The 22,502-nt window shown below is 36.9% G+C and overlaps 1 protein-coding gene across 1 annotated transcript; it reads left to right on the top strand.

Moving 5' to 3' along the window:
* The first annotated feature begins 184 nt into the window (after window positions 1-184).
* LOC124164233 (stabilin-2-like) lies at window positions 185-22,321 on the top strand. Its single transcript, XM_046541468.1, has 7 exons — window positions 185-322; window positions 3,310-3,456; window positions 7,840-7,956; window positions 9,215-9,361; window positions 9,991-10,125; window positions 16,098-16,244; window positions 22,105-22,321. Exons 1-7 carry the CDS (start codon window positions 286-288, stop codon window positions 22,254-22,256), a joined length of 882 nt encoding a protein of 293 aa, XP_046397424.1. The 5' UTR covers window positions 185-285; the 3' UTR covers window positions 22,257-22,321.
* The last annotated feature ends 181 nt before the right edge of the window (window positions 22,322-22,502 follow it).

Below are 22,502 nucleotides of genomic sequence, written 5' to 3'. Positions count from 1 at the left end.
ATGCATTCCTCTGACACATTGCAGCTATTCCATATAACATTGAAAACCGGAGTCACCGTGAAGCAAATATTTGCATTCATAAATTCTCAAGTGTAACAAATTGTATTTTTATCGACTATATAGTGAAAATACTTGGATTAGTTGGGTGAACTATTTTTTTTATTTTTCATTTCAGGCTACGCAACAATCGGAAGCACATGCTTTAACAATTTAGGATGTGAACAAGTCACAGCTTCGAAGTGCAATGTAGCTACAGGAAAGGGAAAGTGTATTTGCAACGATGGAATGATTCCTAACGACGATGGGAAATCTTGCGTAGCAGGTAAGCCATGATGTGTACAAAATGTATCATAAATTAGTCCTCTTTTCACATCTTTAGGTATATGTGGAAACTTTCCATAATATATATAATCAATCTTTGTGTAGACTAACTCTTTTGAATTACAAACTGAGCCGCGTTTCATTGCATTTATGCCATTCATGATTTTTAGATATGACTGTGAGATTTATGATTGTTAGAAAACTAACATTTTAGAAAAATTGAAGCCCTCAATTTCTTGTATCTTTGGTGTAATGACCAATGACTTAAATGCATCGATACCCCAGGAAATTAAGCCAACCCTAATCCGAAATCATTAAAAGCTTTAAAATAATTTATTAACAAATACCACACACGATGAGAAATCCGAGAAATTTTGGTTCAAACTATGCGTCGGGAAAAAATTAAATTTTGCATTCCCTGTCACATTCTACGCTACCCACTTATAAATGCTTTAAGCTTGGGCAATTGTGTTTTTACTGCTGATATGATGCCATTTCTGCGTAGACACCCAATTTGGTTCGCATTGTAAGTGGAAATAAAGTGGAAAGGCGGTGTAAGAAATTTAGAATTTTGTTATCAAACGTTTCGATACGGTTTAATGAGAGAACATCATACTTCAATGAAAGAAAATGGAAACGGCTTGTTACGCTAAAATTCCGCGAAACAGCACTGGAAGGTTTATTTAATTACACTCATTGTGATGATTTTAGTCGCGATATTTTTTCTCAATGCCTCTTGTGACGGAATAAAAGTTGTAGTGATTTAAACCGATGTTTAAGCTGTAGTCACAGCCGGTTAAAGAATGATCGTACGTGAATAAGCGTATGCCCGAAATAAATGTCCCATGTAAGAGGTTTTATGCATGTCACGTGACCTACCGACACATGAAAACGGCCACTTCCACCACTGAATGTCGATCGGCATTCAGATCCTGTCTGTGGAGACTTAGGAAGTTTCGCACTACACTCGAGAGAGTGAGCTGCATTCATAAATTTTCTTAGAGAAACATAATTGTGCTCAAATACCTCTTATTACCTAATTTCTTTCCTATATGACACGTTTATGGGTGTTTATTGGGGCAATAGCTATTTTATCTCAATAATAATCACTGGAATGTATGTACACTGTGATGAGTAACTGAAAAGTGTAAGGAAAAGACATGTATACAATTTTCTAATTTACTTGAGCAAAAAGTTCGTCAGAATTTGGTTTTACAAAGTAATGCCAAATTCCAGTGTTATATAACGGATTTCATAAAATCTGAGATGCCATTTTATAGAACCATTCTTTGTTCCCCTTACGATTGCTTGCCTGTAATGAGGAATAAAATAGATAATTTATAAAGGCCCCATAAAAGTAATTATTTCAAATTTTTCCACCACCAAGTGAAAACAGATCTCGCTCAAATACTACGATAAGGATTTAATGCAATGAGGAGATTTTGAAATTATTTTTTGACCTAAGTTTTCAATATTAACTATTTCCTTCATTTTCGAGATTCTAAGCACGGAGATGACTGCGACAAAAATAAAGCGTGGACACTTAAAACGGTGTGCCGCTCAATAAGATGAAGCACACTATAGACCAGAATCTTTGTGTGTGTCGGCTTTAAATGTGTTGAAGGTGATGAAGACCAACTTAGTCGATTTAAATACTAGTTATACACGGCGTAATAGGTACCTACGAAGTTAGAACAATTAGCAATCCGATGTGTTAATCACCATTTCAATGTTGTAATATGAGATATTAATATGAGCGACTGCATTTAGTATTATGATTTTTAAATTAAGTACCTTTACATGGAAAATGTTAGAGGAAATATATTCATACTCAATGCAAGTTTATTATTGAAATATTTATGGATAAATGTTCACTATTTGATATTTCATACGTTCAACTGGAATATTTCCAGTGGAGAGATTCCATATGTTTCTTGTGATTAGCTGTGAAATACCCTAGCAAGTATTTTATATTAATTTTAGCGTCTGAATCCCTATCGATATTTTATTATTTAACTTGTCGAGTGTAGCAGGCAAAATGTAGGCGGTAAAAAATTCATACTCATAATAACTTCTTGACGCAAAAATTTGTGGGGAAAATGTTTACGATTCGATTAGAGCTACTAAAATATTTCCGGTGATGAGATTTCATGTATACTTTTTTATTGTATATTAAATTTAGCACAGTGTTATATTCCCAATATATTTTATTATTCCAATGTTTACAACTAGAACCACTATTAGAAATATAAAAATGATATCATATCATCAACAATGTATCACAGCATATCATAAATATAGGTGTGAACGAAATTTCATTTCAAGTGGCACATAATTTTACACCATTGTGTTACTAAGACGATTTAATACTTTTTCCCATACAGATTTAATTTTAAATATGTTTAAAACTCCATTACTAAAAACTATACCGTAATAATGATTTATTGTAATACTATAAGTAATGCAATTATTTGATGACATCCGTTGATTCCGAGAACTGAATATCTCAAAGAAAGACATTTGTTTTAAAAATTAGCCTTATACTAAAATTAACCTAACATAATGAACTCTTGTCTAAAAAAATTGAAATGAGTATTTTTTTAATGAATGCATATTCAATGGCGACTGCGGCGTCACCCAAGTGCTTGAACGTTCGGACAGGACAACTTGTATTTAAATGATACAATAAAGACCGGCGGGACGTTCTCAAAATACAATAAATAGAAACGCTCTTCCCTTGTGTGTATGTATCTCTGCAATATGGATAGTATTTACGACCGATTATACCGCCCTATATCTGCGTAATTTCCTCGAAAAGTTTATTTTCAAAACGCCAGCATTTTATGCACCCGTTTCACAAATGTCAGCACATTCGTTTTTCAAGTACCACACAAACTATTAGGCGTATAGAAATATATATTGATGTCAAGTCAATTGCAAAACAATTAGCTGAGTCTCGTTGTACTGATTTTTCATTTTCAATTTCAGGCGCCGAAAGTATCGGCAATCGATGCTTTATGAACACAGGATGTGAAAAAATCGCAAATGCCAAGTGCAGCTCAAGTGATGGAAAAGGACAGTGCACTTGCAACGACGGATACCATGACCAAGGCGATGGAAAAACTTGCGTAAAAGGTAAACGATTATGAGTGTGAAATATTTATCAAAATGAGTCATTTCTAGGCGTAATGTTATGGAAATCGATCTCATGCATTGATAGAATTAGCTATTTCTTTTATACTCACCCTCATTTGAAAAATAAACCGAAGAGATTTTCAAATCAGTTACACCTTCATCTGGATATAAGTTTTGCACGTGGCTAATCTGTTCAATTGGTACAAAATTATCATTTTAGAGAAACTGAAGTTGTTAATAGCCCTTATGTTTGGTGCAATGATCAATAGTTCAAACACGTCGATACATGGGTAAATTAAATCTACCCTACTCCAAAGTAAACCTTAGTCACAATTTTACTCACTAATTTCAACCCCCTTTTTACCTTCAACTCGAGCTCCTCTCCCAATTGAACTGTAAAATATTTCAATTATGTCCCATTGAGTTATTGTTGCTCATTGGTGTTACAACAAATTTGAAACCCAATTTGGTTCAAATTGTAACTGAAATATTAGAAAGACCTCATTATGTTCGTAATAATTTTCTAAAGGGCTGAAAAATCAGTTAGACAACACTAGAATGAGAGAGAAGCATGCACAAAGAGCAATAAAAACTGAATCGACTTATTTCGCGCATGCTCCAAGAAAAAATTCCGGAAGATTGACGTTTTTTCGTGTGTTACAAGTCGAAGTTGTTTTGTTTTCATTTCTGTAGTAATGTTTTCTTTTCTACATCCCCGTTGGACAGAGTAACAATTGATTTATTTCTTTGGAGTGTTCCTTTTTTCTGAGAACCACATATTTTTAAAGATGCTAGTATGTTGTAGAATCTGAGTTAATCATTAACCCCTGATGACGATGACGGACTTAGTCATGGAAACGTTGGGAACTACAACCCGATACGACACCCGGTGGGAAACCCGAGAAATATTCCTGCTAGTATGTTGTACCTAAGCGTACACGGGAAATATATACCCAGCACAAGGGGCCACTACGCGTTTCAGGTGAACTCACGACAATTTAATGCCGGAAAGTGAGCATAATTTTCAATTTCATATGAGTAATTTGAGTAAGTAATTTGAGAAAAACATTGGTGAAAAACAGATATTATTCTAGTGATTTTGTAATTGCCAATTGTTTCGCCTATAGTGACCGATCCCTTTCACGCATTTTAACCTCCTCCTACATAAACCTTCAACCCCAAACGTTTTCCATCCTACCTTTTCCACTTGAGTTGTTTTTAAGTTTGTTCCACCAAGAAACTCAGCATGCTCCGATGATGGCGCTTCTGCGGCGAAATCCACTTTCGTTCAGAAATGAAAAGTGAAGAATTGGAATGACGTCATTCTCATCCTGACAATATCAAGAATTTATAGATATAACAATTAAATGAATCTTAATTAAAGATCATTATGCGTCAGTTAGCGACTCTCCCGACTGAACCGAGTTGTTCCCCACATGTTCTCAGAAGCATTTCTGGAGAGATAAGTGTAGTGCACTTGAAGCGAGACGAAGAGCCGAGTTGTGATGTTTTTATGCAGCAACAAATGATACGGAATGACAGGTGCATAATGTGACTCGAGTTTTCATGTTCAAGCTCGAATTTAGGCTGGATAAGAGAGAATAATACACAATAATTCATGATAATAAGTGAACACTCGAAATACATTTCCGACGCAAGTGATGGCCACAAATATCACGTGACATTCTGACATCCAGAAACCTGCAACTACGTTTTCCGCTGAGCTCGAACTTCGGGTATTGCCTATGGCTTCTGCGCCTTGAAAGGGACAGTTTGACTTACTCTCACCGTCCGCGAAAGTCTTACCGAGGCATTCTTCTCTATTCCTAAATTCTTCGTGACTTCCCCGACTCCAGGTGCCAAAACACAAGGCAAGTTCTCAGTCACGCGATTCATACCCTGACAGTATTCTGAGAAGTCTGGCTGGCACTAAAATACCGAGACGTATCAGCGTTGCAACGCACATATAAGAACGAAAGGAAAATTGGAATTTAGTCGGAAAAGAGTATTAAAAAAAGTTCCTACAAATTAACCTTCCAGATACCTTCAACACATTATTACCAAACATTACCGATGCACATTGCTCGATTTTTAAGTATTTTAGATACATAGATACTTCGGAATGATATTCATTCCTGTCGTTACATTTCTCTGAGCAAATATTTAATTAATTTTTAATACATTATCAGTAAGTACTTAACCCACATCTTCATGATCATCGAAAGGTCGAATGTCTTAATAGTTATCATAAATGTTTTTTAAATAATTAGAAAACCATCGGAATCATTAATTAAATGACTTCTTTGCCTATTTATTACCATTTTAAGACACATTTACCAAACAATATCTTTGCCCCTTTCATTGAGAGTTTAAACTAAGTCTTTCCCCTTTTTTGATTCTTTTTTTCTGCTAGAATCAGTCGTAATTGGCGCCTGGCGATATCATGCATGTCAATGTCCTCCACATTCTTATATCTGTGAAAAAACTGATCAATACTAATGTACGAGTATTCCCCTGAAAGAAAAAGACAAAACTTCCAACGACGCATTGTGGTCTAAAAGCCTGCCATTATACACAATGCCCATAAATATATCACTATTTCAGTGAAAAATTATAATTATCTTAAAAGCAATATAAGGCAATCCGATTGCTCATCTGAAAAATATAATCCAAGAATTACATTCCCTCATAAAAAATTGCCTTATCGGTAGTTTTTGCAAGGGAAAAAATTAAAATACTTCTTCTTATTTTCTATTTACAGGATGGGAATAAGTTGAGGTACACAAAATGAAGACACCACTTGTTATCGAGTAAATTTATACTTGGGGAGTAACTGTTATTTCAGTTGTAATCATTGAAAAATTACTGAAAATCTTTTACCACCGACACTGGTGAACGCGAAATTGGATGGTAACCGTGACGCAAACGACAATATGAACAATAGCACATATGTTTACCCGTTTTTCGCAAAACAATATGAAGACAAAATATGGGAGTATGATGCTTGAAATGCTCAGAAAATTTTATTTTACTATATGTGATGTATAAATTGACCAAACGACCCAAAATCCTCGACCACCCTAGAGTCTCGACGGTCGAGACGAGAATTTCATTCCTCGGCATTGTCGGAACGAGACTCTCGCCGCGCCGAGAGTCTCGTCCAGACATGATGCACACTCTTTGAAAAATTGGATGCAGAGGGTAAATCATTAAATAAAATATTTTTTAATGTGAACAAATCCATAAAAGTCGTAAGGGATACCTTAGTAATCTCTATCATCGACTGATTGCGGTATTAATCGGAAATTCTCGCCTTGCCCGGGAGTCTCGACGGGTGTCGAGAAATCTCGAAGGGGCGAGACTTCTCGACTCTCGTCAAGTCTCTCGACCCAGGCGAGACTCTCGCCTTTCCCGAGAGTCTCGTCCCGACAATGCCGAGAAATGACCGCCGAGACGAGACTCTCCACCAGCACTAGCTTAGATAACGAGGTAACTAGCTTAACGAGGTATACAAGAATTGCCATGAGAAAAAATTCCCCTGCACCGGGAATCGAACCACGGACCTTTGGCTTACCGGGCCACTGCGCAGACCACTACGCTATCCAGGTTATTTAATTCCCATGGCAATTAAATCGAGGCTAATGGTACTAGGTGTTAGGCCCTCGCGGTCCATCAAGGATGGCAACGCGAGGGAGAAAGGACTTCCAAGAAGCCACAACCGGTTGAGAGCCTCAAACCTGCACTAAAGCCGCGCAAAGCGGTATGCGTAATATTTCAAACCCTGCCGCGTGAACGGCGGTGAAATATACAAGAATTACCATGAGAAAAAAAATTCCCCTGGACCGGGAATCGAACCACGGACCTTTGGCTTTCCGGGCCACTGCGCCGACCACTACGCTATCCAGGTTCTTTAATTCCCAAAGGTCCGTGGTTCGATTCCCGGTCCAGGGGAATTTTTTCTCAGTCACATAACCTATTCACTGCTTTTTCGTTTACCCAACACGAATGCAATTTGCATAAAAATTCGATGTAATATACCGAGTCAAAGGTTTTATAAAAATCAAGAAATAATGCTTCAACTTGTCTTCTTGATTAACCAAGTAAGACAGTTTAAATACGAGAGTGGTAATCAAAGCACTTGGTGAGACCCAGAAAACCGGTTTAGAGGAGTACATTCAGTTCTATCGCTCATGACTGATATCAGGAATCGAAGAAATCAATGAACCAGCCCCCTAACAAAGTTTATTTTGAAATAATTCCGTCATCAAAATAAAATCCATGTTACTGAATCGCTAAAAATTCGAGGCGCAAATCTAGAGGGGATAAATTCATATCAACCCAGGACAAATTATGTAATTAACAACAATCCCTTCAATTTTCCAGATACTGAACTTGGAGCCGCTTGCTCTAATGAATGCACCGGAAACACAGAGTGTATAGGAGAATTTTGCACCTGCAAGATGGGGAACAGTGCAGGCGATGATCTTGTGTGTAAAGCAGGTAAGGAAGGGCATTCGAAGCACTTTAAAAAATTCAGTGCTCCGGAAACGATGTGTTTACTTACGCGTAAAGAAATATTTCCGATCTTTTCTGCTACTATCCACTGCAAGATCCAGGTATCATTGTGAAGCGAATGCGTTCTATGTTTAAAATTTGATTGTATCTGTAAGAATATTTCGGGTAATGAGATTTCATTTGTATCCTTTAATCGAGTATTCAAGCAAGTTTAGAGCGATGTTAAAGTGGACTTGCTTAAAATATTAAAATTGTATTACATTTATTAAAAACATTATAAAACTTTAATTGCTATTTGAAAAAAAATGGAAATAATCAGAGCATCAAAAGTGCCGTGGTAGAGAGATATCACGAAGAAGCTATGAGGATAACTTAAAATGGTGCCAAGTAACTACAGCCCATTACTCTTGATTTCTTATCTGTCCTACCTTCCAAATTTCGAGGTTTACGATTCTAGTATGCCATTATTTATAAATTAAAATGTTTTCGTATACTGCGCAATATATAACTTTCCGAAACCATTCATTTGGTTACGAACGAAGTTTGAATCACATGAAACTAGTCTATTCGCCAAAAAATACTGGTTGAATGTTTGTAATATATATTTCGAGCCCATTCAATCGAAAAATAGCAACAATTTTTCAATTTTAAAGAGCCATAGCAATTCACAACGAAAATTGACCTCTTTTGAATTAAGAAAGTATATGAAGAATTACAAATTTTAATTTTATCATAACCGTTGATACTGAGTGTAATATATTTCAAAATAATTAGCGATATAAAAAATTCACTACACCCTGATTTATTATTAATAATTAAACTTAAAAAATTTTGTTTAACATAGCGATGTTATATGAAACATCGAAAATGAATAAATGAGGATTTTTTCCTAAATATATGCGTTTATGAATGCGGCATTAGCCAAAGATATTTTGGTTACCTAAGCTTGAGCGTTATTTCTGTCAGAACTACTTGTAATTTAATGATACCCTGAAGACCGACTAATTCAAAATATTATGAAGGGAATGGTGATCTACCGTGTTTGTATCATTCTAATATGGATAGCATTCTCATACGATTAGACCAACACTCGACCTGTGTATTCTCCTCGATGAGTTAGTCTTCGAAACTCTCTGCCTGACATTCATGAAATATCAAATGTTTCGGACCATTTCCGATGGCAAGTTAATTGGAAAAATATAGTCTTAGTTTTGCTGTATCAATTTTTCATTTTCGATTTCAGGAGACGAGACGATCGGAAGTACATGTAAGAACAACGTCGGATGTGAACAAGTCCCAAATTCGCAGTGCAGCGAAAGGACAGCAAAAGGAAAGTGTACTTGCAAAGATGGATTCCATGCTGCCGCTGATAGAAAATCTTGCGCAGAAGGTAAACGGTGATACGTGCGCAATATGCATCTAAGTGAATCATCTATTCAGGACTTCATTTGTGGAATCGATTGCAATAATAAATAAATCCAACAATTTCTTTATAAACTTACACACTTTAATCATAATCCGACCCGTATTTCATTATAGCAATGCCTTTTACTAGGTATAATTTTCGATATGGCGGGATATCAATCCAATTTGTTAAATATAAACATGCCAGAGGAATTCATGCTGTCAATAGTCTTCATGTTTCACATGACGCAGATTTCCCTGAAAAAATATATTTATATGTGTTTAATATTCCCCATCAGTTCCTACTTTCCTATCACTATCCCCTATACGTTTCCTTCCTTACTGCCTCCCACTATGACTTCTTGGGTCTTCCTCTTTTTCACCGGCCTTCCACCATTCTTAAGAGAATATCATTCGGAATTTTGTCGTCCACGAATTTTCGACGAGTCCAAACCATCGCAATATTCTTTCTTCCAGTTTCTCAATCGCATCCTTAACAATCATGATTTTTTCTTATTTCTCCATACCATATTCTGTAATTTCTAGCTTATCTTCGTCTATTGTCCATTTCTCTTACTCGTTGTATAAGCAGCTAAAATGCGATTCATTTTCTAGATTCGCACATCGGCGATCCTTGCGTGAACGACAGCAATTGCTTCGGAAACGTGATGTGTATTTCCGCTCACGGATCAGGAATGTGCACATGTAAGAGTGGATTCCACACCAACCAGACTCTAATTTGTTACGCAGGTGAGTGTGATTTAATAAAAACGGACGTACAGTGAATTTAAACGTATAATAATTTCGTAAAATAAAATAATAGTATGAAAAGTGAGAATGTCATAGATTATGAAATAACATTATGTAAGTATAATTGTTCTACCATCTATTATTTGGTGATATATTTCATTAAAATTGCGCTGGAATTTGAAAACACTTCTAAAATAACCTTATCGAATAACCCTTTTAAAAAAGCGTGGGGTTCCCTTTTATCTTCTGACAATTTTTTTTTATTGCTTTACATGTAATATTTTTACACTCATTATGCGTACAGTGTAAAGCAACAAACAAAAACGTAGAATTATATTACAGCAAAGAAAACTTTATTTCAAGTTTTCTGATTGTGAGAGTTTTTTACTTTACCTTACACGGTAAACGCGAGCGCTGTGGGGGTCCCCTAAGCTCTGGGCCCTCGATGATTACCGACCAGCCGGGGAATTGGATATCTTAGCGTAGCCATCTCGGCGCGGCTGTTTTGGCGCGGCCGTCTTGGCGCGAGCCACCTTGGCACGAGGCCATCTCGACGCGGGTCACTTAGGCGCGGGACGTCTTGGCGCGAGTCACGTCAGCGCAGGACGTCCTGCCGCGAAAGTGACTGTTTCTTTCAGCCGTGAAAGCTTTTTCTTTTTGGTGAAATAGAATGGTATTTTAAATAAATAAAAGATCGTAGCACTTTTCTACAAATTTATTTACTGCGTTTCGGCTCACTCAGCCATCATCTGGCACAAGACCATTCCTCGTGGGTTTTCCGCAAAAAAAGTTGTGGAAAACTGTTACGATCTCTTATTTACTTAAATATGTCTAACTTCCATCGATTGAAGCCTGAGTCTGTTGAACTTATTAGGATGGTAGTTAGTAGATTTCATTGATTACATAAAACGGACAAACATACCAAAATATGCTACGCAATAACAAGGAAAATAGTCGAAATAATTTACGAATCACATTAGGATACCGCGTTTACACGATTATAGAGATGCATTGGATGGATGCATTTGCACCAAAATAGGACATGGCGTCTATTAGGTATTTCATCTTCATTTGGCTGATATTGCTGAATTGCATTGTGAATCCATTCCATCTTTCCATCCACGTTACGAACGTTTACATCCCATCATTCCATTCCAACGTTCCAAACAAAGTCTGTGGAGGTCATATCTATTTGTCTTTGGATGGGTTTCCTCGTGGGTTTTCCGCAATACTGCTTCGGTAAAAAAAACAAAACACCCGAGTTTGAAGAGTTCTAACAGAAAGCATATGAAAGAAAATTTATTCCTACGCTGGAGCGTTTAATTTTTAAACAACCTCAGTCTCTTAAGTATTCCCTGTGCTCAATTTTTTCTATAAAAAAAGTACCCGGTTTTTGCGCGTAAAATCAAGTTGCCCAAATATGAGCACTTGGTATAACAGTAGTTTTCGTTCCAGTAACTTGCAATTTTCATACATAAAGGCAGATCTAGTGTTAATAGAGGGCCGTTCAATACGTCCTTAGAATCTCCAGTAATCGCTCTTTTAGTATCAAAATTAATTTTAATCAGAAAGCGGCATTCGTGACTAATCAGCTGTTAAATTTTCAGCTGTATCCATCTCTTATTTTCATTATTGTTACCAACTGTAGTGAACAACTTTCATTTGTTTATAAAAATGGATAAAAGGGAGTATTATGCAGAGATCAAACGTTTGTTTTTTTAAGAGTTAACGCTAAAGAATATAAAGCTGAGTAGTATAAACTTCTTTTGTCTGCAGATATTTACAATTGGGTTAATTAATTTAACCTTGGCCGTACGTCAAAAACAATTAACATTGTTCCTGATGCCGTGTAGAAGAATCTAACCCCGAAATGATTGACAAAATTCACGATATGGCTTCAAGTGATTTTCGAATCAAAGTGCGCGATGTAGTTAAAGCCATAGGCATATCGCAATGCACAATTTCTTTAATTTTGCACGAAAATTTGGGTGCGAAAAATATGGGTTTGCTCACAATGGAGAATAAACATAATCGCGTGATCAACTCAAAGGCTGATTTGGCGCTTTCCCTTCGCAATCCTGGGGATTTCCCGCGTTGATACATAACTTTTGATGAAATATGGATTCATCAATTTACTATAACGACAAAATAACTGGTAAAAGAACGGAATTTTCAATTTTTAAATAACAGGAGAGTATTACGCACCGTTATTAGGGCGGTTGATAAAAGAAATCGAGAAAAGCGTCCTTATTTGAAACAGAAAAAGTTTTTCCTTCAACAAGGCAATGCACGGTTGCTCGTGTATTCAGTTGCAATGGCCAAATTTACGGAAAAAAAGTTTCAGTTATTACAAAATTCACCGTATTCACCAGAATTGGCGTCCAGTGACTTTATCTCGTTTCAAAACTTGAAGAAATCGCTTGATTTACAAGGATTTACATCTAAGGAGGAGGCCGTCACCCAAATTAATGCCTATGTAAAGGATATACCGCAATTCTATTTTTTGGATGGCTAGAAATGATAGGAAAAATGCTTACAAAGTGTTTAGAGCTGAAGAGATACTATAATGGAAAATATAAAAAAAATGACCCAGTACAATTTGTTTTCATACCTTTTTCTATCGACCCTCGTAGTTTGCGGGAAACAAATTGTTTACACCACTAGAATTGATGGATTTGTTGTAAACAATGCAAATCTTTGCTTACTTTGAAACCAATGGGACAATGTAAATTGATTGGAACTGTTATGTACTGTATAATGTAAGTATTGCAGGTACGGAGATCATACACGTTAAATGCCTGCAGTATCGTTTTATGTTAATTTTGTTTGAAGTCTGGATATCGCATTTTCTCTCCCTAGCGAGGCAGGCCAAAACAAGGCAACAGAAAAGAGAAAGTCTCTCGGAGCCGCGAGCTCTTCATCGTGTATCGTGGCGTACAGAACCCTGGCAGTTTATGAATTGGTTGCTTCAAAAATTTACTTGCAGGCACGGTTGCTATTGTAAGTGCATGATGCGTCCAAGAACGGGTTTTTCGGACACGGAAGTCCAAAAGACTTTGAGTGTCATTCGCTTTTTTCGGCGCGAAGCAGAAATGGTATGGACAAAGTTAATCGTAATTCAGTGGTGTGTATATTTTACCACTTTTGACTTTAATGAGCATCATTGTACTTGAAGCAAAGAAGGCGAGAGGGATATTGATTTCTCTTATCTGCCAAGTGAAAAAACCGAGAATCACAATTTTGAATGCATGCTTCAACGTATGATCGCATCCTTTTAATATGTCATCCGCCCATTGCTATTTCAGTTATTAGTAAAAAAAAATGCCTGTTTTTGCGTGTAAAATATAACAACCCAACCCAAAAATGACAGAAAAGTATGATGAATACAACAGAAATTGAATGAATTCTTCTGAACATGATCGCATGTTTTTAATATTCCTCCATCCATTACTATTTCATGTGCAAGTGAGGCTAAAGACATGACGAAAGTGAGAAAAAAAACAAAGGTTCAGGTAGCATCTCAATTGCTCAATTAATCAATTTTGATTATAGATACACGAAATGCCTCAATAGTTCAATGACAGAATACAACTGATGAGAAAAAGCTTTCACCCCACACAAAACGCTCATTAAATAGTGATTTAACTGTAAAAACAAGGAAGACACCCGAATTTGAATTCATTATTCTGCATATGATCGCAAATTTTAAAAATTCCTCCGCCGATTTCTTTTACAAGCTAAGCTTAAAATGTATGCTAATTAATTATTGTTCTATAAACGATAAAAATATTTGATTAAATAATTTTATCGAGCATAATCAGCCAAACCTGCAAACTACCTCAGTATTTCACCGAAAAGAGAGGGTAAAAACCCACTTTCGCGCCAAGGTGACTCGCGCCAAAGCGTGTTGCGCCTTGGTGACCCGCGCCGAGATGACCTCGTGCCAAGGTGGCTCGCGCCGAGCGGCCGCGCCAAAACAGCCGCGCCGAGATGGCTACGCTAAGATATTCCATTTCCCTGCTGGTCGGTAATCATAGAGGACCCAGAGCTTAGGGGATCCCCATAGCGCTCCTACAACCGACCAGCCGACCTGGCCAGACCGCCCCTGAAGACATGTTACACGGAAAAAAAAGTTTGGTTAGAACTATCGATTTCTGATGAAATTTATCAAACTTTTGGGTTCATATGGCACATTGAAAAATTCAGTAATAATTACCAAACCAGTTTGATAAATTCTATCAAACTGATTTGGTATTTGTTACCGAAATGGCCCCAGCAGTTCGATAAAAATTATCAAAATCGAGAGGATAATAAAACCGATCTAGTGTGCACATGTGAAAGATTGTCTTTCCAGAAAACACTATTCTGATTGAAAGTTATAAAATTAGGAGTTTAACTTAAGTTTCTGCAAAAGAAATGCAAAAAAAAGTGGAAAAATAGTATTCCTGCATGAAGCATTGAACGTGGGTCCCCCGCGTGGTTACAATGGACTCTAACAACTAGTCTTAATCGGTTGCCATAATAATTGAAAACTCAAACGCTGTAATATATTATTATTGTAAATAATCAACCTTTGTTTTGATATGTGAATAAGGTGTGACTACATGTTCCCTTTGTAAGCTTAAGAGGAATACTTGATGCACACAATTGCATTGAGTAGTTACTCCTTCTGAATATCTAGTGGAAATGCGCAAGAAAACTTTATTTGCAGGCTTATTACATCGATATAAAGATAGCTTTAACGTGCTGGGTGATATCCTTAACATGGATTGGGTCTAGTATGTCGACTTTTACCACATGTTATTAAACATGATCGCGAATGATTATACCTCAGGAATATCTCTAATTAAAGTTTCAATGTGTCGAAATATACAAACATTTCCTTACAGCTTTAATATCCAAGATAATACGCTATTCAATCATTGTCTTTGGTGCACCAGCTTTCGGATAACATTGAAATTTGAAGTAGGAGCTAACAGAAAAATGAACGTAAACAAAATTAAAACGTTATCGCCATCACAAATAATGAAAACAAAATCATTTCTACCAACCTATCTTTTATGTACGGCCTGTTTAAGACTCTTTCAACTGCAAATGTGCATTGGTATAAACAAAAGAGGTACGATAGACCGTTCGATAGATTACGAAACGCTTATTAAATTCTATCAAACCAAATTTGCATAGCAATGTAGAGTTTGATAATTTTTACCAAACAAGCAATCACCCTCGTAAAATTAACCATAACTTCGAAGAAAGTTACCAAACTCAGAATCGTATTAAATTATTTCAGTTATTTTCACCAAACTCTTTCGTGCAACTGACCAAATTATGCAATACCAAAATGTTTGATGAAATATATCAAGAGATCACGCTAGCGTTTGGTAAAATAAATCAAGTGCTTAATAATTTGCATCATTAAAGTTTAAGTATATTTAACAAAAATACTCCCTATCACACCAGTTCGATAGTTTTAAACAAATCTTTTTTTTCCGTGTACGATCTATTACTGACAGCACTAGTTTCTGATAACTTCCCATGAATTACTTTTAATAATGAATTAAAATAATGAATTTGAATAATATGCAATATAAAACTCTGTGCGGTAGCAGAAGCATAATCAGATAGCCCGGAGTAAGAGCAAAAAATAAAGTATCATAGCTCTAGTGTTCAAAAGACAATCGCAAAATGACTTCCATTCTCGAAATCTAGAACTATTGGCTAGTAGAGAATATAAATAATCCAGCGATTCGTTTACATAAAAAGATACTTCTAAGTGACTTCGTCAAAAGGAAATGTCCCTTTATGTTCAGAAACACATGATCGATCATGTTATCACACTCCTTAAGTCCGGCAATCGAGTGCGTAGGAAAAGCTTCATAGATAACATTTTATGTATGACGTATTCCAAGAGTGGAACTGTAAAAACTCCAATTTAAAGATCGTGGCTAATGATGAATTTTCATCTAACGCAGGAAGTACGGCTGTTGGCAGCTTCTGCAGCAAATCACTTGGCTGCGAATTCGTCGGCAATTCATCTTGCAGCTCAGAGTACGGCGACGGTGTGTGTGAATGTGTGACGCCATTCTACGGCAAAGGCGGAGATGCTGCCTGCACCCCGGGTAAGAAATGAATTCACGACTCAACTGCAGCGATTCTCCCTGCTGAGTTCAATATTGTAAAATATCCATTTCTATTTTCCAATATTATAACCACGAATACTACAATGGGAGATTCCCCTTTTGGCAATAAATGTGACGTCGCTCGTCGGGAATTTTAATGGGTTTACAAAAGTCCCCACTCGCGTCGCTGTTGATAGAGCGATCCGAATTTCAAGGCAAACAAGCTAAAAAAAAGAACAGTTAATCAAAATTTATATTCTAGATGAAATGATAGACGAAATGCATAAATTTTCAATGCTAATTCTCGAATGTAGAAATATTGAAAGAAATTTGTAAATTTTGATAAAATGTGGGTCGCCCTTATCTCAGGCATGACTTACAGGAATATGCTATTCTCTCTTTAAATGAAAAGCCAGGAATTCATATATTTATTAAATCCGCACTAGGTTTCGACGTAGCATATCATCATTTGGGATACATCCTCGTACACACAACGGTTATGCACCACAGTGATGTACCACAGTTTTGCGCCATGGTTTATTGGAAAGTTTTGCATCATTGTCCATAATAATACGGTGTTTATAGTGCACTAAAGCTATTTTATGTAATACATTTAATTTTCTTACTGATAGGTCTGCGTGCAACGAAAATTTAATTTATCACAAAAAAATCACTGCAAAACAAAACCTCACCCTTAAAATGCATACATTTTCAATGCTATTTCTATTGTACAAATTGAATTAAAATTTTAGATATTGATAATATGTTAATCGTGTTTATCTCAGGCAGGAATTTCTATCCACATTGAAAATCAACATGCAGGACTTCAATATTCAGCATTGATAACCGACTCAGCACGTTACTATCAGGGATATACACGCAATAGTGCACACAACAGTACGTATCACAGTTACAAACCACAACTTTTGCGCCATAGTTTAATGGACAGTTTTGCAGTGCCAATACGGTGCTTATGGTCCACTATAGGTATTTTATGAAATACATTTCATAGGAGGGAACACTCAAAATTAAAAATTGGTTTTCGTTATTTAAAACCAAAAAGATATGAATGAAAAACACACACGCCAAATTTTAGAGCTCAAATTAAAAAAAAATAACCGAGATAAGTAGCTTTGAAAGTTCGCTAGGAGCTTCGGCCACGCCCACAGCGCGAAACGTATTTCCATTGGCTGACGCCGCGTGACGTGTGAACCTCATGAATGTCGCGAGAGTAATGCTTGAAGAAGCCGTAAACACACTGCGTTCGTGGAAATAGTGGCCAAAAGTTTACCGTCATGGCGAAACACAATGTTAATTTTGTTCTGGCAGATACCGGAAGTGTACTGACATTATTAACAAGGACTCTGGACAATTTTTAGTCTCAAAAAGAATCATTTCATTGAAATGAAACTTCTTCAGATGAAATGTTTACACTTTTGAAAGAGGCAGTAGTCACGGCAATTATCGTGGATGTTTTAATTTTTGGACTTACCATTATAAAATCCTTTACTTATTACTGGTTCTTAGTTTCTGGATGTAAATTGTGAAATAAATGAACAAATGTGCTATAGTTATAGCTGTTTTCTTGCCCTCTGAAGGGAGGAAATTCGGGGTTCTCTCCGTTTCTTTTAGGATTAGCATTCAAATTTCGTTGGAACAGCACTTTTTTAAAGCAGAGGTCTCGCTTTGATTCACCTACAGGGTTTGTCCGGAAAGTAATAGGACTGATTTTTTTCCGCCGCGATTGTACTTCGGAGCGTGCGCGCACCGACTGATTTCGATAGGTGTTTCTAGCTAACGAACGAGCGGCTGGTCGTTTGTCTCCGAGCACCTGGAGAGTCAGGACAGACATTTTTGCCCGACGTGTTTCTGTGATTGGTGCAAGCAAAAAATGCAGCGTTCGTTAGAGCAGAGGTACGCGATTAAATTCTGAGTGAAACTCGGTAAATCTGCGACAGAGACGTTTGATATGATCAAGCAGGCTTACCCAGATGTTGATTTAGCAAGAAGTGGCGTGTTTCGGTGGCACCAGACCTTTTTGGAGGGCCGGGAAGAGGTCGCTGATGAAGACCGTGCTGGAAGACCTGCGACTTCGACAAACACTGTCAATGTGAATCGTGTGCGCAAAGTATCGACTAAGTATTCGTTTAATTGCCCAGATGTTAAATTTATCAGATCTGAGGTTGATGACATTGTGACAGAGCATTTAAACATGCGCAAGGTGTGCGCGAAGATGGTCCCAAAGTGCTCTCTGACGACCAGAAATTGCGACTCACATCGCCTTTCTTGTGAACAGCTACCTAACCAAGGCCGGCATCCCAAAGCTTCTGCAGCCGCCCTACAGCCCAGATGTGGCCCCCCGGACATTTTTTTGTCTCCTTGCCTGAAAAGTCTGATGAAAGTCAAGTATTTTGAGACGACAGTGGGGATCCAAGCAGCTTGCACGTCGGCTCTTAAGGCTATTCCGGAGATTGCCTTCCGTGACGCCTTCAATGCTTGGAAAACGCGCTGGCAGCGCTGCATCGATGCAGAAGGAGCCAATTTTTTTAAGTTTTTAAAGAATAGGGTAGTTTCCTTCATCAAAGAAACCGAAAGGCATTGATTGCGATTTGTTACCCACCATTTCTGTATTCATTATATACAAATTATTTCGTTTTAGAAATACCGGTTTAGACGAATGGCAATGGTCCATTTTTATCCTCATTTGAAAAGGGCCAGATTGGCGCCCATGCGATGCCACTCCACGTGACGTCACAGAGACCTAGTTTCTACACGAGAGGATAGGAGTTATACATCGTCTGAGGTTACCAATGCATGCATGAGGCACAGAGCTCAGGGAAACATGTCTTAATAATCACCTATTAAAACTGGCTAAGGTCGGAAAGTTTTCTTCGTTTGATAAGGTATTAATAAACCTTTTTTAAGCCAAGCGCTACCAGACAGCAAGGTACTCAGCTACCCTCTAGCATCCTGCGTCCTATCAGCGCTCAGAGTCTCGATCAAGGTCACCTCACAAGGCGGGAGGGGGAACCAGAAATACGTCACACGGAGAGATTTCCTTACCCGTCGCGTTTTCGCGCGCTTGAAAATTTTCACTTTTCATTTAATCGTGAAAAATAGATATCGTCATTTAAAAATCTAAAAGCGTGAAATAAGTACTCCAGGAGTAATAATCTTCCGATATAGGCAATAAAAAAATAATAGTAAACCCCCCTATTTTAGCGATTGGCTCAATAAATTTTTTTAAACCGACTCAGTCCGGACAAACCCTGTATGTTCCTGAAAAATGTTCAAGTCAGTTTTGTACTATGAAAAATGGTTAACAATTGTCATCAAAATGAAAGGGTAACTCAGAGATGGGGATTTTTACATGAAAATATCCGTAAGTTCACTTTTATTTACATCAGAGTTACACGTAAAGTCACTTTCAAAAGTTTTAGGACAAAGTTTGTTGTACCACTTCTGCTTCTCAAGGAAATTTAGTATCCTATACTCCTTTTGTAGTTATCTGCTGCACTCCACTGACATTCCGCTTGTGATTATATGATTTTAGTCACGTGACGGGTCGCCGCGGCGGTGGCCTAGTGAGCAACGCTTTGAGCTCGGGTAGTGAAGATTGAGGGGTCGGGACTGTCTCCAATAATTTCTTCAGCTCCTTTTCCTACTTATAAACAGGTTTGTTACATTTACTATTTGTTCTTCTATTTATAGACCTGGCGGCACTGAGAGTCAAATGTGCTTATTTCTGTTTACCGTGAGTAATTCGATATCATAGTGTTCCTGGAGTACAAATTTGAGATTATCATGTATTAGTTTGTACTATTTGACACATACCCAGGTTAGCGTCGAAGACCCTTTCCGTTGCAGTGGTTGGCTTTTAATGCGCAAGATAGAAACAAAGAGTGAACACCAGGGCAAATATGCTCAACTCGAAATGCACACGAAACAATCATTATATCCAGCATAAATTGAAGCAGAATGATATATTTGCAATTAAAAAGTAAAATTTCCCGTTGAGTACGTATATATTTATGCACCCACGAAATTTTTGCGATGTGTGGTCAAAGACAACAAAAGGAGTAATGGGAACTAAATCTCTTTGAGAAGCAGAAGAGATTTACATTAAAATGGCCCTCACACATTCTATAATAGCCTATTTCTGAAGGAATATGCAGTCTCCGTGCAGCGTCGCATCACCGCCTTACCCGGTCTGGGTCGTTTGGCACCACAAAAAATACTTTTCTGGCGTTTAACGAGAGGTATTTTCACATCTCGGCACACAACAATATACATAAGGTTTTCCACCACTCATTTAAAATTCTCCGTTTTATCTAGTATTTACTTATACTTGAAATAACGTATACGACAATGCACTCCTTATACAAGCGATGCGGACATCATAAGGTTCACACGTCATCAACCTGGCGTCGCCCGAGAAATACGTTTTTGGCGCAGAATTCAACTTGAAACTTCAAACTGCTCTTGGGGCGAAATTATTCTGCGCTCAATGGTAAAATTTGGTGAAAGCCTTTCTTACATCCATTGCTTTATAAATCAGACAAAATATTTGGTAGTGTAATCCCTTCTATTCTACTTATGCAGCGAAACCTTTATATGTCACAATGTGACATTGTCACATGCTGGACAACAATATCTCAAATTTTGAAATCTTAAAAATATTTATGAATGAATAACTTTATTTTTCCTCTGAATGTTCCTGAAATTAAAAATATAAAAGAAAATAATATTACTAATAATTATTATTATAAAATTCTGTGAAAATTGTGAGAAAAAGTTTTAGTTTTTCGCTCAGAGTAATCAAGTATTTACTCCGATTAAAAACGTTCAGAAAATCGCACTTTCTAATCATTTTTCTGATCCCCTGTTGAATTTTCTATTCTGAATCCTAAGCCTTATGTAAAAAGCAAATGATAATGAGGAACGCTAATGGTAATTGTGTCAAAATCGGCAAAAACCGGAAGTGCCTACCAAAACCTTAAATTATATTTTTATAATATGGTATTTCCTGGAGTATAGGTCATTTATACAAAAGTAAGCAGCCAACGTTTCGATTTATTTTCTTAAATCATTTTCAGGGCTATGTTAGAAAAAGTGTGAAACAATATAAAATACAGAGAATAAGACGATACACATTATTTATACATAAAAAAGGAACAATTGGTTTTTTTTAAATACAATATAATTTAAAGAAATATGTATATATAAACATATATATAAGAACAGAATGGAATATACAAAAAATTTTGACATACCTCTAAACTTTGAAAAAGAAAATAAATCGATACGTTGGCTGCTAACTTTTGTATAAATGACCTATACTCTGGGAAATACCATATTATATATTAAATAAGGTCAAGAAAAGGAAAAAAAATAATAATAATTATATTTTTATATAACTTATTTTCATTTATTTCAGAAGTCTCAACAAATTTTGTCTATTCTCTCGGTATTTTAATTAAGAAATTTGGGTAGAGTATGAAAGTATCGCACAATAAAATAGGAAGAAGGTGGGCCGCCGCGGCTGACGAAAAGGTATTCGGCGCCCACGTTGACAATTAAAGTGGATGACTGCTACGTATATATGCAGCTGAAATTCCCAGGCTAAGGCTTAGAACGACGCATCGCCTTGAAAAACGATATCATTTCATGATAGCGCTTCCTGTCGGCAAATTGTCGGAACTTAATGGCCTCGACAGCTCTGTTACCGAAACTACTCGACGTTCGTAACGCAACTCGAAACACTCGAGTCGAGTACCTACTACTCCAGTCAACTCGAATATTCGAGTACTCGCACATCTCTAACTTCAATACAATATTTTATCATTATATTTTCTTACAGGTGCTGGCCTGGGCGAGAGCTGCGATAGCACCAAGGAGTGTCTGATGGAAAAATCAATCTGCAAGAATGGAAAGTGTGTTTGTGAAACTGGATACTTGGTATCAGGAAATGTGTGTAAAAGGAAGTGCATTCGAAAATCGAAACAAACTTAATGAAACCTTTTCACTCATAAAGTGGTCATAAACAGTCAGTAATGGCGTAGAAATAGAATACCTGAGGATGATTAAATAAAATTATTAATTTGGAAATGTTGTTTTTCATTCACTGCAAATTTAATAGCACTTCCCCACACTTCAAGCGTTAGCTTGAGATATGAATTGAATATGGAGGAAAGTCTGAAGGATAGATGTCACTCAATAGAAACAATATAACTATATATTTGAGTACAACCTGGCTTC

The sequence above is a fragment of the Ischnura elegans genome, chromosome 8 (assembly GCF_921293095.1).
Source record: "Ischnura elegans chromosome 8, ioIscEleg1.1, whole genome shotgun sequence".
Classification (NCBI taxonomy): Eukaryota; Metazoa; Arthropoda; class Insecta; order Odonata; family Coenagrionidae; genus Ischnura; species Ischnura elegans.
The sequence above is the reverse complement of the archived record's forward strand: the minus strand, read 5'-3'. Positions and strand labels throughout refer to the sequence as shown.